This window comes from Tetrahymena thermophila, assembly GCF_000189635.1.
Source record: "Tetrahymena thermophila SB210 genomic scaffold scf_8254712, whole genome shotgun sequence".
Classification (NCBI taxonomy): domain Eukaryota; phylum Ciliophora; class Oligohymenophorea; order Hymenostomatida; family Tetrahymenidae; genus Tetrahymena; species Tetrahymena thermophila.
The window spans coordinates 228,106-241,611 of record NW_002476477.1 but is presented as its reverse complement, the minus strand read 5'-3'; the positions used below and the strand labels follow the sequence as shown (position 1 = coordinate 241,611).

Below are 13,506 nucleotides of genomic sequence, written 5' to 3'. Positions count from 1 at the left end.
ACCCCAACCCCAACCCCAACCCCAACCCCAACCCCAACCCCAACCCCAACCCCAACCCCAACCCCAACCCCAACCCCAACCCCAACCCCAACCCCAACCCCAACCCCAACCCCAACCCCAACCCCAACCCCAACCCCAACCCCAACCCCAACCCCAACCCCAACCCCAACCCCAACCCCAACCCCAACCCCAACCCCAACCCCAACCCCAACCCCAACCCCAACCCCAACCCCAACCCCAACCCCAACCCCAACCCCAACCCCAACCCCAACCCCAACCCCAACCCCAACCCCAACCCCAACCCCAACCCCAACCCCAACCCCAACCCCAACCCCAACCCCAACCCCAACCCCAACCCCAACCCCAACCCCAACCCCAACCCCAACCCCAACCCCAACCCCAACCCCAACCCCAACCCCAACCCCCCCCCCAACCCCAACCCCAACCCCAACCCCAAAAAAAATAAAAAAAAAACTCTCTTATAAAATTTTGAAAACATATTCCTTGAGAATAATAATATTAATAATTTATTAATTGTAAAATAAATTAAAGTCTATTTAAATAACTAGAATACATTAAAATAAATATAAAAAAATAAGCATTAATAAATAATTAATTAGTAAGTAAATTTATTTTATTTATTGATTTATTTTACACTTATTTTTCTTATTTTAATTAATTAATTATCTTAAAATAAATATTTATTTAATATTTTAGAAAATATGAGTGCTAATTTTTTTATCTTATAAACAAAAGATGAACAGGTAGCCATATTTGACATTGTGTTTTATATCTCTCATTTTATTTTTTTAACTGATATTCATTAATAATTTTTCAAGAATAAAATCTCTTAAACTAATCTCTTAACAATATAAAAACATTAAAAATAAATTACTTGCTTCATTTCTTTTATGATAATTTTGAAAATAGAAATGTTTTTTATTTAACTTAATTTATTTTGTTGAAAATGCTATACAATAATATCTAGTATTAGTATTTTTACATAATACATACACCATGCAGCAACATTGAAATATTAACTTGTAAAGTAAAATAAATTATTTTAAGTAATGTAAAAAATATAATTTTTAGTTAATGCATGTAATTACTTTTAAGTAATTTAATACTTTTTTTATATCAAAGTAAATATATGTAAAAAGCTCTAAATAAAAGAAATAATTTTGTAATAAAGGAAGAAAAAGGAGTCTAAAAATATTCTATTTATTTAAAGATTGATATGATAAATAATTAATTTTTTATAGTATTTTAATGTAAAAGAATAAGAGAGAATTCATTAAATTGGATTTATATAGATATATGTTAAATTAAGATGATGCTATTTTTAAATTATGACAAATAAATTTGTTCTTTTATTTTTCTTAGAATTAGGTTTTATTAATAAAATAGGAATTTTTGTTTGACAATAATGTAACAAAAAGATTTAAGTAAAAGAAATTTGCTTGCTTTTAAATTCTAAAATATCGAAAACTAAAATAGATCGATTTATCTAAAATTTTTCTATAAAATAGAAATTTAGGTAATATTTTAAGTATTTAGTTAGCTAATTTTTTATAGTTAGTATATTTTGTTTGTCTGATTGGTTAAATTTAATATATATTTATATATGTAAATGGGGTGGACCAATCATGTTTGTTTGTATTTTTATTACTTATTTTACTTATTATTTTTTTAGCTTTACTCTTCATAATAAATATAGATTTCATAGCTTCTAATTTGTGTGTAAATAAATTAAACCAAACAAATATTTATTAAACAAAATCTATAGTTTGTTAAAATGAAGCAATTAACTTATATTTTAATTTTACTCAACCTTTACTATTGCTCTCCTCTTCACGACAGAACTTAAATGAGTGACTGGAACATTGTTGCAACTGCTAAAAACACTGAAGAATGTGTTAAGTAGCTAGCAGCTTCTAACTTGGATTATTGCTGCTTCAATTCTTAAGTTCAGATCTAAAATTCATAAGATAGCTAAGGCAATTACTTTCTTTTTTAAACTTAGAATGGTTAAGGGACTACTGCAGGATGCCAAAAACTTTAAAAGCTATTAGCTTATTCTAATTCTAATGTATAGTCTCCATAAATTCTATTTTAATGGGGTGATAATCAATAAATCGTTTAAAAGGTTAACTTGTTACTGAATTAAACCACAGTTGTAGAAGATGGTGTTACTAAATATAAATTTGTACTTCAAATACCTGCTAATGTAGTTAATAACTCTAGTGATTAAAAATTTCTTCAGACATTAGAATACGAAGAAGAGTAGAAACCTTAGTAAATAATTACCCCTAGTTAATCTTGAAATTAGCTAATTTACTCCATATTTATTGACTCTACTACTTACTTAAATTTAAAGAACAAACAAACAAACAATACATTATAGATAAAATTGGTTTTTATAGGTCTTCATAGATTTATTTACTGTTTTCATTAAAATTTAAAAATACTTTATATAAATATGCTTCTAACTGCTTCTTTATAGTTTATAATATTATCAATAAAATTACTTCTCTGTTTATACAAAATTCCATATTATCATATAAAAAAAAAAATACTAGCAATAAAGCAATTCATAATTTATTTTTAATTGATATCATGCTAATTAATTAAGAAATGTCAATACTAATTTTTACAATTATTAAAATCATACATAAATTTTTTATTAACATCTATCTATTGGTAATAAATAATTAATTATTTGGATTACTTTTGATTATTAATGAAAGTAATATCCTATAACTATTTTTTTATTTGTACCTTTAATTTAATTTGGTAATATAGTGTGGTTCTATTTATTATTTAATTAATTCAGTGTTTTGAAAATGCATAATTTTATTTTTTTTATATCAAAAAAAAGCTTAGAAAATACTTAGCCTAATTACATATTTATATGAAAAAAGTAAGATATATTTATTTATAGATTTAATTTATTGATTAAATTTTAGTATTCTAAATAATCTAAATTTATCTTACTTATTCAAAATAGTAACAATCATCATTTGTAAGTTTTGATACCTTTTTCTCAAAATTAACATTTAAAATAATAAGATATTTATTTATTTATTCTTTTATTTATTATTTTAATAAAATTAATTTACATTAAATAGATTTATTGAAAATAAAATTATTCTAATAAATATTTAATTTTTACAAAATTCTTTTATTTTTGAGGATAAAACATTTCGCTTTGATTATTTAAAAAAATAAATAAAACATTATTTATAAATTTTGAATAATAAAAAGTTAAACAAATGTTATAGCTTTTATAAATATTATTAAAAAATGATATAATATTCAAAATCTGTTAATACTTTTTTATTTTTTTGATTAAATTTTGAATATCAATTATGTTACCTTCAAAATTTGATAAGGTCTTGTTAAATTATTGAAATATCATTAATAGATATAAAAATCAACCAATAATTTTTTGAATTTGAATAAATTAAGTATCAAATATTAGTAATTAGTTTAATATGCAATCTTTGGAAAGTAGAGCTAGGAATTTATTAAGATAATTTTCTAACTCATCATCAAATAGTTCAAGCTTATCTGTCGATAGATATGATAGAGTTAATTAATTTATTTCTTAAAGCAGCAATAATGCTTCAGAACGTTCTCATTCAAGAAAGAATAAAGAAAATAGATAAATGAATGGTTAGGTTTACAGACAATAACCCTAAAGCAGATCAAAAGGAAGGAATAAAATTCTTGCAAGCAATTCTAACAACAATAGTACTATAAATTAATCTAGAATATAAAGAGAATGCTCCCTATCTAAGTCAAAGAAAAATTTACAGACGATGAAGAAAGGAAGTATTGTAAGTCATTTTATTTTAGAGTCTAATCAAATAAAAATTAATACTTGAAATTAAAAATACTAGCTGCAAAATAAAGATTCTTCTCCTTCTGATAGAATTGTGACAAAAAATAGGAGTGCTTCAAGAGGAAGGATAACATCTATTTAAAAGTTATATAGAGAAAAAGTGGATTTGAAAACAAAAATTATGGATATGGAAGAATAAATTGAAATTTAAAAGAAAAAAATAAAGCTGATGAAGGAATTAGTAAAGGAAGAATAGAAAGATAAAAAATCTTTGTCTAAACAAATAAGAAAATAAGAGGAAATTGAAGGCATCTTAGAATAGTTGCATAATAAGATTAAAAATTACTAAGAGAATGAAATTAAATTAATGCAAGAATTGAATGAATAACAAAAAATTGCTAGAGAGTCTTTATAAAAGCTTTATAATTTTTAGGAGGAAGCAATACATGATAAAGAGGCTTAAATTTAATTGAAAAGCTTGCAAGAGAAATATAACTTTATTGAATAAGAAAACCGCCTACTGAATGAAAAAAATTAATAATTATCAGCTTAAATAATGACAAGCAGCCAAAGTAATTCAGAAATATTCTTCTAAAATGAGCAACTCAAAAAGAACTTAGAGGAGTTAAAAAGTATTTTAAAGGAAAAGGGCGATCTTGCTGAATTAGAAATTAGTAGTCTAAGGAAAAACATTGAAAAACTCAAAAAAACAAATGAGTATCTTTAAAATAGCAATAATAGAGATTACTCTATGAGCTCATAAGAAAGAGACCAATTTATTTTAGAAATAGAGTCTTTAAGAAGTGAGCTTGAGGAAAAAGACAGAATAATAATTCAAAAAGAAAATACCTTCAGAGAACAGCTGACTAAAATAAATACAAAAGTAGTTGACTGGTAAAATGATCTTTCCAAACTGAAAGACCTCGAATCTGAAAATATTTATCTGAAAAATAAATTAAATATTTACAAAGATAAACTGTACGAAAAGTAAAATAAATATAAATTGTTAAAACAGTAATGGAATGAAATATACACAGATCTCATTAGTTAAATCTAAGAGCTTAAAGATGAAATGGAGCTTATTAAAAGCGAAAATAAAAATTTCCTTTCAAATTATAGTGCATTTGATTCTAAAAAAAACTCCAGTTATAATAACGTCAAATAAAACAATAACAATAATAGTTATTATACAACGTATGAAAATAGTTAAGGCTATCAAAATAATAATAATATTTTTTGAGATTATTGTAAAATTTAATTAATGTATTTTATTAGTTATATAATTTTTATTATTCTTTTTCATTCATGCTTGCTTGAACCATCTAAAAAACAAATGATTTAAAAATACTTTCTGTTTTATTAAAAAATGGTTAGATATTTTACTTGATTAATTTATTAAGTTACATTGAATTTTAGAACTAAGTAACATTTTTGAGTAAAGAGGAAATTAAAAATCAACAATTTTATATTTTTTAGTGTTTAATTTTTATTTTTACAATTTTTTTTTGTTTTTTGAGTGTTTAAATGAATTATAGTCTTTTTTTAAAAATTGCAATCTATCTTATAAAATCTGTTTTTTAGCAAAACACATAAAAAGTTTAAAATAAAGTAAATATGTTCGTTCTTGCAGTGTTTGTAAAGATCATTTAATTAATACATTTCAACTTAATTATTAGAGATTGATTACCTTTATGCTTTTAATAATATATTAGAGATATTAAAAAAGATAATTAAAATAGAGGAGAAAAAAAACAAAACATATAAGTTAGTTCTACTAGTAAATGAAAATCGATATGAGCATTTTAATGCTTAAAATACTTTTGTATAGCTCCTTATTTTATACAGTTCGTAGCTAATTGCATAACGAGGCTAGTTATAAACATTAATATTTGAATGAATCGAATTCAAATTCACTAAAAAATGTATATTAAGGAGATTCAGATTAGATATAAAAAAGAAGTATTCAGCAAGCACCTTAAAAATTAAGAATAGCTTATGATTATTCACTAATCGATAACAACAGTACACTAACTCAACAAGAAAAAACTCTAGTCAAAAATGTATGCGAAGCAGCTAAGCTATTTATTTCATCCTTAGTAAAAGTTAATAGTAGGTAAAGCCCAATAACTATTGAACCTACAACTGATTTGTGCTATGATATTCCTTACAGTGATATGGTAGTTAGCCCAAACAGCGTTAATGATGCTGATTTATTTATAATGGTAGTATCTTTCTACAACGATACCACAACCATGGTTGCAAATGCAAGTAAGATTAAAAATAATCAAAAAATAAATAAATAAAAATAACATATTTTTTTCAAAAATTAATTTAAAGTAAGTTGTTAATTTGATCAAATGCCTACAATGGGAAGAATCAGCATTAATTCAGCTTATATTAATGATAAATACATATAAAAATATGGATATATGTTCTAGAATGTCTTATCTCATGAATTGATTCATGTGCTTGGATTCTCATTTAGTTCAATTAATCAATGGATTGATCCAAAAACTAATTAAGCTTTTGGAGATTGGTTTATTTAAGCTCTAGATTAAGATCAAATAAACGGAGTAGATTATTACTTGTTATAGACAGATAATGTCAATAGACTATTTTAAAGGCATTTTTCTTGTCAATAAATATCTGGAATGCCATTAGAGAAAGTATTTTTATTTTCACATGTAATTTACATAGAATTTAAAAAATATATTTTAGGATTTGAGTAATCATTGGACTAGATTAGCTATTTTTGATGAAGTGATGAATCCTTATATTTTTAACTTAGAGAGTGACTTCAGTTAATTTACCACTGCTATGCTTAGAGATATTGGTTATTATTTAGAAGTTAATGATAATCTTGTAAAATTCTCGGGATGGGGTTTGAATTAAGGTTGCTCATTTATACAAAATACGTGTTTAGACCCAAGTATTTAATTTGAAGAATTTAATTATGCCTCAAATAATAGGACATTCGATTGTGATGTTAATGGACATGGAAAAGCTATGTTGCCTTCAAAAGAGACAGATCTTGAAACTTGTTAATCTTTTGAAATCTAAGACACGTAATATTGTACACTAACAAATGTTGATCCAATTTAGTATACAGGAGAATAGTATAGTCCTTTATCTAAATGTATAAGATCAAGCTATCAAAAAAGTACAATTTCAAATCCATTTTTAAGTGCTTACGGGTAAATTAATGAATTAGATTATAAAAAATTACAATTATTAATAAAAGTTACATTTTTTTAAATAATTATTAATTAATCAATCAAATATTTGAATCACTTTTTAGCAATTTTTCGAATCAAGAAAAATCAATAAAAAATTATTAAATTTAATAATTTTTAAGTCAAAAAAACAAATTTCCATAAAAATTCTATAAATTCACACTAATTTTAAAAAACACATTTTCAATCACAAATTTTAATAGAATACAAACAAAAATTAAATTAAAATAAAATTTATAAACAAAAAAATAAAATAACGAATTAAATGAAATCTAATCAACAATTTAAAAACTTAATAGAAACACAAGATGTTACAAGACTATTTGTTTAAATGATGGGACACTGCAAATTAGCACAATAACAGGGTAGCAATACATCTGTAAATATCCTGGTTAAATGATTTAAATATCTAATGAAGAAAATCAAGGATATATATAATGCCCAACTAGATTTTAACCTTATTGTTTCTTCAAAAAATTTTGCCCTAATAGCTGTAGTCAAAAAGGATTTTGCATAGATGTAAATCTTATACTTAATTTGCTCATTTAATTAAATTTAATTTATATAAAAAAGGGCGTTTGCATTTGCATAGATGGCTAAGGAGGTGAAGATTGCTCAGTTTAAATAGAAGGCAACTAAGCCCTCTATCAAGGGAATCTTGTTGATAGCTGTCCTAATGGATTCATCAAAAATCCAAACAGAGTAAGCATTTACTATTAATTAAAAAAAATTATATTTAAATCCACACAACATCTAGCTAGCTAAACTAAAAAATTGGTTATTAAAATTAATAAAGCAATTATTTGCTTTTTTTTATTATTTTTGATTATTAATTTTTTTGACTTAAGTGTATTAAAATAATTTCAAATATCTTATAATTAGGTTTGTTTGAGCGGTTGCCCTTTAGGATATTATTAATCTGAAGGTTAATGCCTTGAGTGCTATGGAAAATGTAGCTAATGTACTGGTCCTGGTTAAAACTAATGCACTAAATGTAGTTTAGATTATATATTAATCGGTAATACATGCTATGAAAGCGATTAATGCTATCAGACTATGCTTGGGTGCAGAATTTGCTATTAAGATACTTGCTATTAATGTTAAATAGGGTACTATATGGATTAATCTAATCAATGCTAGCCTTGTTCATCTGATTGCCTTGCTTGTGTGAATTCACCAGATTTTTGCACCTAATGCTTAAGCAATTAGTTTTTATCTGAAAATTAGTGCATTGATTAAAGCGATGCTATGCAAGGATGCTTAGCTTTAGATTAAAACTCCCAAAAAGTTTGTACTTTATGCTCAGATCTTTATACATTAGATGAAAATGGTTAATGTTAACTTTGTCCTACTAATCAGTTCTTCTCTTTCAATCAAAAAATGTGCAAACAATGCTCTTCAAACTGTTTAACCTGTAAATATCAGGAGGATTATTGTACATCATGTGATAAAGGGTTTATATTTAATGAGATTATCAATAAGTGTATTCCCTACCCTTCGGAATCAAAATTAGCTAAATCAGGTAATTAAAAATTTTTTTTTTAAATTAATTAATTTTTTATTTTTAGACATCTTTTAGTGTCACAGAACATGTTCAAAGTGTTATGATGAAAGTTATACTTCTTGTGGTTAATGTGTAGGAAACAGATAACTACTTTAAACATCAAAATAGTATGTAAACATATGCTTATCTCCTGATTAATCTACAGATTACTTAGATGAAATTTGTTAATATGATTACTTATCTAGTTAAGTGATATTTGCAATTCTTACTCTACATATCATTGCCATATCAAAGTAGCTTTTTAGAGTAGTATTCTTAAAAAAGAGGCTTTTCAAATTAGCTGTTTTAATTTACACTTATTAAACACTAAGCTATTTTAGGTTTATCAACTATTACTTCCCTCTTGAAGTCGATACCATTTTAAGATCTCTTCAAATTTACAACCTATTTAACTACTAGATTTCTAAGGTTGATTTCGAAGTAGAGTAAAATGTTAATATAAACCCTAAATTTTTAGTTGAATAGAAAAGTCCTTATTTTTTTACTAATACTATTGTGATAATGGTAATAATAGGTACTATTAATCTTGTTTAAGAAATACACTACTTCGTTAGAAATTTAAAGAAAAAGTTTTATTATTAAAGCTTGCTATTAATCACTACTTTTATCAATTTTTTTGCTATATAAGAGCTATTGATTAATTTATTTGCTTGTATATCCTTTTTCGATTATAACTCATCAGCTAAGGCTTAATTAATATTAGGTTTTTTAATATTTATTATTTTAAAAGCAGTTACTATCAGGAATATACTCATACTTGTAAAATATTAAGAATAAAGCATGTTCGATTAACAATAAACAGGTATTATTGAATTTAATATTAATTGATAATTTATTATTATTCTTTTTTAGTTTCAGAAATTGATGAAGATAAGTAGTAATATTAAGATCCCAGTAAAGACAGTAAATTATTTATTAAATATTAAGCAAATAATATTGAAAATTTGTATTTTAAGAAAAAGGAGAAACACAAATCATCTTTTCAAAACAAAATCCAATAAAAATAGAAGATTCTTAGCTTTAAGCATCACCTCATAGAGAAACAGATGATTCAAGAAATCTAAAGCATGAAGAAAATTAATCCATTAAAAACCTAATAAAGAAGACAGAGAAAGTAGATTTAAGGAGAATGGTTATTAATAAACAGCTTTAGAATAAAATTTAAAACAAAGGAGAAGATAAAACACATGATAGTAGCCCTCATTCAAAGAATGGAAAAGAAAACATCTATTAGAAGGTGATGGAAGATTTAAATTTCTCAGCTTCTTTTAATGGAACTGAACATGATTAGAAAAATGAAAATAAAATCAATGAAACATCATAAAAAAAAGAAGAATAAACAAAATAAGTTGATTAAGATTATAAAAAATAAGAGCATTAATAATAAAACTAAGCGCTTTTATAAGAGTATTAGAAAACTGAAACTGAAAGCCCCATTTAAAAATATCATGAAACTAATAATTCGCCTGAATAGCTGTTAAATTAGTAAACGAACGCTTTAATGAAAAATAAATTGTTAGATAGCTTTTCTTTGAATTCTAGTAATGCAAGTGAATTAAATTAAAAGCAGCAAGATTTATAATTTATAGATGCTCTTACTGATGTAGAATCTAGGCAACGAAACTCCAGTCTATTCAAAAGAAATTAAGATGCCTAAAGTGATTTTGAAAGTCCAATGATTTAGCCAATTAAACCAAATAATTCAGCTTAACAATAGCTAGCAGATAAAGAAATAAACGTATAATATAATGATAAGATTATTGATAGCTTTGTTTTGAATTCAACAAATAGAAGTGAACTTAATACAAAATAGTTAGATATCTAAATTATAGATGCTAAAAACGAAACTGATATTAGACAACACAATTAGAGTCAGTTTAAGAAAAGTGCCACTGATAAAGGAGAAGTTACTTTAAATTATCCTTTTAGCAAAATATTGCTAAAATGTTTTTTCTTATTCCTTCTAGAAAGAATTATCTTTACTGTTGTAATAGCTTTTTTCTATGAGAACTACTAAGATTAAATATTCATTCTTATTTCTTTACAAATCATTAAATTTGTTGTCTTCTTTATATCAAGATGCTATTTAAAAAAAATTTCTTAGTTTAAATAAAAATAAATCTTAGAGAGTATAACATTGACGACTCTTTAGCTTGGTCTTATGTTAGGTTTAACTTATTTAAAAGATAAGAGAATTTTGTCTATTATATTTACATCTGTGCTGATATTAAGTTTCTTTATATAAGTTCTTCTTCGCCAAATTAGAGAAATAATCATTTTTTTTAAGTAATCAATAATAAAAATTATTCAATATTTAAAATCTAAAAAATAAATATCTGCTCAGTCAGATCATACTTAAGACTAACATAATAATGTTGATCAAGGAAGTCTTAAAAGTAATAGCATACAATAAAAAGGATAGTGATTTACAATATAAATTTCAAGCAATTTTTGAGAATAATTCTAAGATACTAATTTTCATAACGCTTATGATCTGTATTTTATTTATTTGTTGTATTACTTAATTTATTGAAATATTTATTTACTATTTTCATCAACTATCGTGATAAAAATATAAAAAATTTATTTAAAATCAAATGAAATTATCTATAAAAATGAAATAATAATCAGAATAATATATATAACTCAAAAATATTAGCAATACTACTAAACTCATAGAAGAGAGAATTAACAGATCAATATGTAAATAATTAGAAAAATGTATATTAAAGCCATAAAAAATAGTAAATTAAAATGGAATAATTCATTAAAAACATTGAATAAGCAAAGGTAAATTAAAAAAATTATATTTTAAAGTATTAAGTAAGTAAGTAACACAAATTCTAGTAAACAAATTTAATTAATAATATTATTTTTTGATTAAGTGATTAAAGTTTATATATGATAATTATAGATCCATCTGAGATATCTACTGCTTCGATCTTGTTGGCGGAAGTGAACTTTCAAATTGCGAATAAGTAGAAATAAGAAACTATTTGCTCAAGATTAAATCTCTTTATGAATAAGTTTCTGTTTTATAATTATAAAAAGCACAATTAAGGTTGATTTTATGAACTATTTTTTTAAGTTAAAGTTGTATATAGGTATTTTTCTAATATTTATTCAATGAATCAATCTAAAGCAACTAGTAAATCTTAAATTATAAAAGACATTTGCATCAATACGGTTGTTAAAGTTTTGCATCTTCTATTTATTAAAAAGTTTATTTAAAATATATTTTTTGAAATATTTGTTTAAAAATGTTAAAAAATTTACTTAATAAATCTATAGCAGCAATTGATTTTCATAAAATCGATTTTGTTTATATTTGAATAGATTAGCGACATTTTTAGGTTAATTGTTATAACATATATTTAGGTTTTTTAGAAATTTTTTTGTAGATATTTCTTCAATTTTGTTAAATGTGATCCTCTTATCTTTGATGTACATTTGACAATATTTCGATCAATTTATCGAGCTTTTTATTAGTTTCTGTTTGCTAAACTAAAAGAGTATCAATAATATCAAGTTTATCAAGTTTATCAAGTTGATCAAGTTTATCAAGTTTATCAAGCTTTTTATCTATTGTTTCGATCATTTTTTGCTAATTTTAGAGCATGTTTTGAATATCTGCTAAACTTTTTTAGTTTTTACTACCTTTTTTCTATTAAAAAAATATTTAAAGTTTTTATTTTTTGCCTAACATCTTTTTTTTGAAAGTTTTTTAATTATTTTTAATTCTAAAAAATTATAAAATTGACCTTACTATGCTACCTAAAAAAAAACTTTTTTTTCGTACCCCCCCCCCCTTAAGCAATTATAATCTTATTCAATTTAATATTTTTTCTTATTTCAATATAAATGAGTTAATATTTAGCAAGGTGAGATTAGGATATTTGGAATTAATAAAGATTTTTGAGTAAAAGTTAGCTAATTAAATTTTTTTTACGTTTTTAAAGTTAGAAAATGTTAGCTTACTGAAAAAAACATTACTTAACTTTTATAACAAAAAGAAACGAAAAAATTTATTTTAGTTAATAAAATCTTATAAATGAAAGGATAAAGCTTAAAAAAAACATTTTATTAAAAGGCAATATCGAAAGAAGTAAGAAGGCGAAAATCAATCAAATAATATTTGTTTTATCTTAAAATATTTATAGTAAGATTAAAAATAAGCTTTAAATAGTTTTTAAGATATTATGCTGCCAAAAAAATTTTTTTAAACCATAAAAAAACAATATTTTTGAGTAATTGTTTTTCAAATATATTCTTTTTATTCAAATTAACTAAAATGATAGGCAGATATTAAAATAAATTTGTAAAATACACACTTTAAAATGATTTTGTAAAAATAATTTAATTAAAATATTGCAATTAATTATTTTATTTCTTTTTATCCGTATTTTTATTACATAAGATTTTCGACATTTATTATAAATTACTTATTATTATTTGTCACTTATTAGTTTTCTTTACTTAGCCTAAATTAATTCGTCATTAATCTTAAATTTGGTTACTTTGATTGCATATTCTAAATTTGCTTGATTTGTTATTTCTTAATTCAGTTTAATTGCTTTTTCTAAATTCAACTGATAAACCATTTCTTGAAATATTTTAATTATTATTTCTTGAAAATTTTTGATTACTATTTCATGAATTGCGCTGATTGTTAATGTTTGATTTCCTTAATAGACTGTTCCTATTTTCATTTTATTTGCTATTTTTTGATGAAATTTACTTGCTGATCCCTACCTAATTAATATTCTTTGCTTTTTCTAAATTCAACTTAATTGCTATTTCTAATTTCAACAGCTATTTATTCTTTGCTAGCTATTGGCAATTAAAAATCATATTTTCAAATTTTA

General features: G+C 23.9%; 5 protein-coding genes across 5 annotated transcripts; 3 read left to right on the top strand and 2 right to left on the bottom strand. All coding sequences in view use genetic code 6, as the record gives it.

Annotated features, from left to right (window-relative positions):
- Nucleotides 1-1,735: 1,735 nt before the first annotated feature.
- Nucleotides 1,736-2,323, top strand: TTHERM_00804800 (hypothetical protein; the record flags this gene model as incomplete). The annotated part of the gene is made up of 1 exon (XM_001012429.4): nt 1,736-2,323. A coding segment is annotated over one exon (588 nt), but the record flags the coding sequence as incomplete, so codon positions are not given.
- Nucleotides 2,324-3,494: 1,171 nt separating this feature from the next.
- On the top strand, nt 3,495-5,084 carry TTHERM_000804799 (intracellular protein transporter USO, putative; the record flags this gene model as incomplete). The annotated part of the gene is made up of 2 exons (XM_012796665.1): nt 3,495-3,839; nt 3,903-5,084. The coding sequence occupies 2 exons, from the start codon at nt 3,495-3,497 to the stop codon at nt 5,082-5,084; spliced, it is 1,527 nt and encodes a 508-aa protein (XP_012652119.1).
- A 412-nt stretch (nt 5,085-5,496) lies between these two features.
- TTHERM_00804790 (intracellular protein transporter USO, putative) lies at nt 5,497-11,066 on the top strand (the record flags this gene model as incomplete). The annotated part of the gene is made up of 9 exons (XM_001012428.2): nt 5,497-6,112; nt 6,182-6,510; nt 6,563-7,038; nt 7,377-7,596; nt 7,651-7,779; nt 7,960-8,599; nt 8,646-9,443; nt 9,494-9,544; nt 9,598-11,066. The coding sequence occupies exons 1-9, from the start codon at nt 5,536-5,538 to the stop codon at nt 11,064-11,066; spliced, it is 4,689 nt and encodes a 1,562-aa protein (XP_001012428.2). The 5' UTR covers nt 5,497-5,535.
- Nucleotides 11,067-12,050: 984 nt separating this feature from the next.
- On the bottom strand, nt 12,051-12,347 carry TTHERM_00804780 (hypothetical protein; the record flags this gene model as incomplete). Its single annotated transcript, XM_001012427.2, has 1 exon — nt 12,051-12,347. One exon carries the CDS (start codon nt 12,345-12,347, stop codon nt 12,051-12,053), a length of 297 nt encoding a protein of 98 aa, XP_001012427.2.
- A 571-nt stretch (nt 12,348-12,918) lies between these two features.
- TTHERM_000804779 (hypothetical protein) lies at nt 12,919-13,350 on the bottom strand (the record flags this gene model as incomplete). Its single annotated transcript, XM_012796664.1, has 1 exon — nt 12,919-13,350. One exon carries the CDS (start codon nt 13,348-13,350, stop codon nt 12,919-12,921), a length of 432 nt encoding a protein of 143 aa, XP_012652118.1.
- Nucleotides 13,351-13,506: the final 156 nt, after the last annotated feature.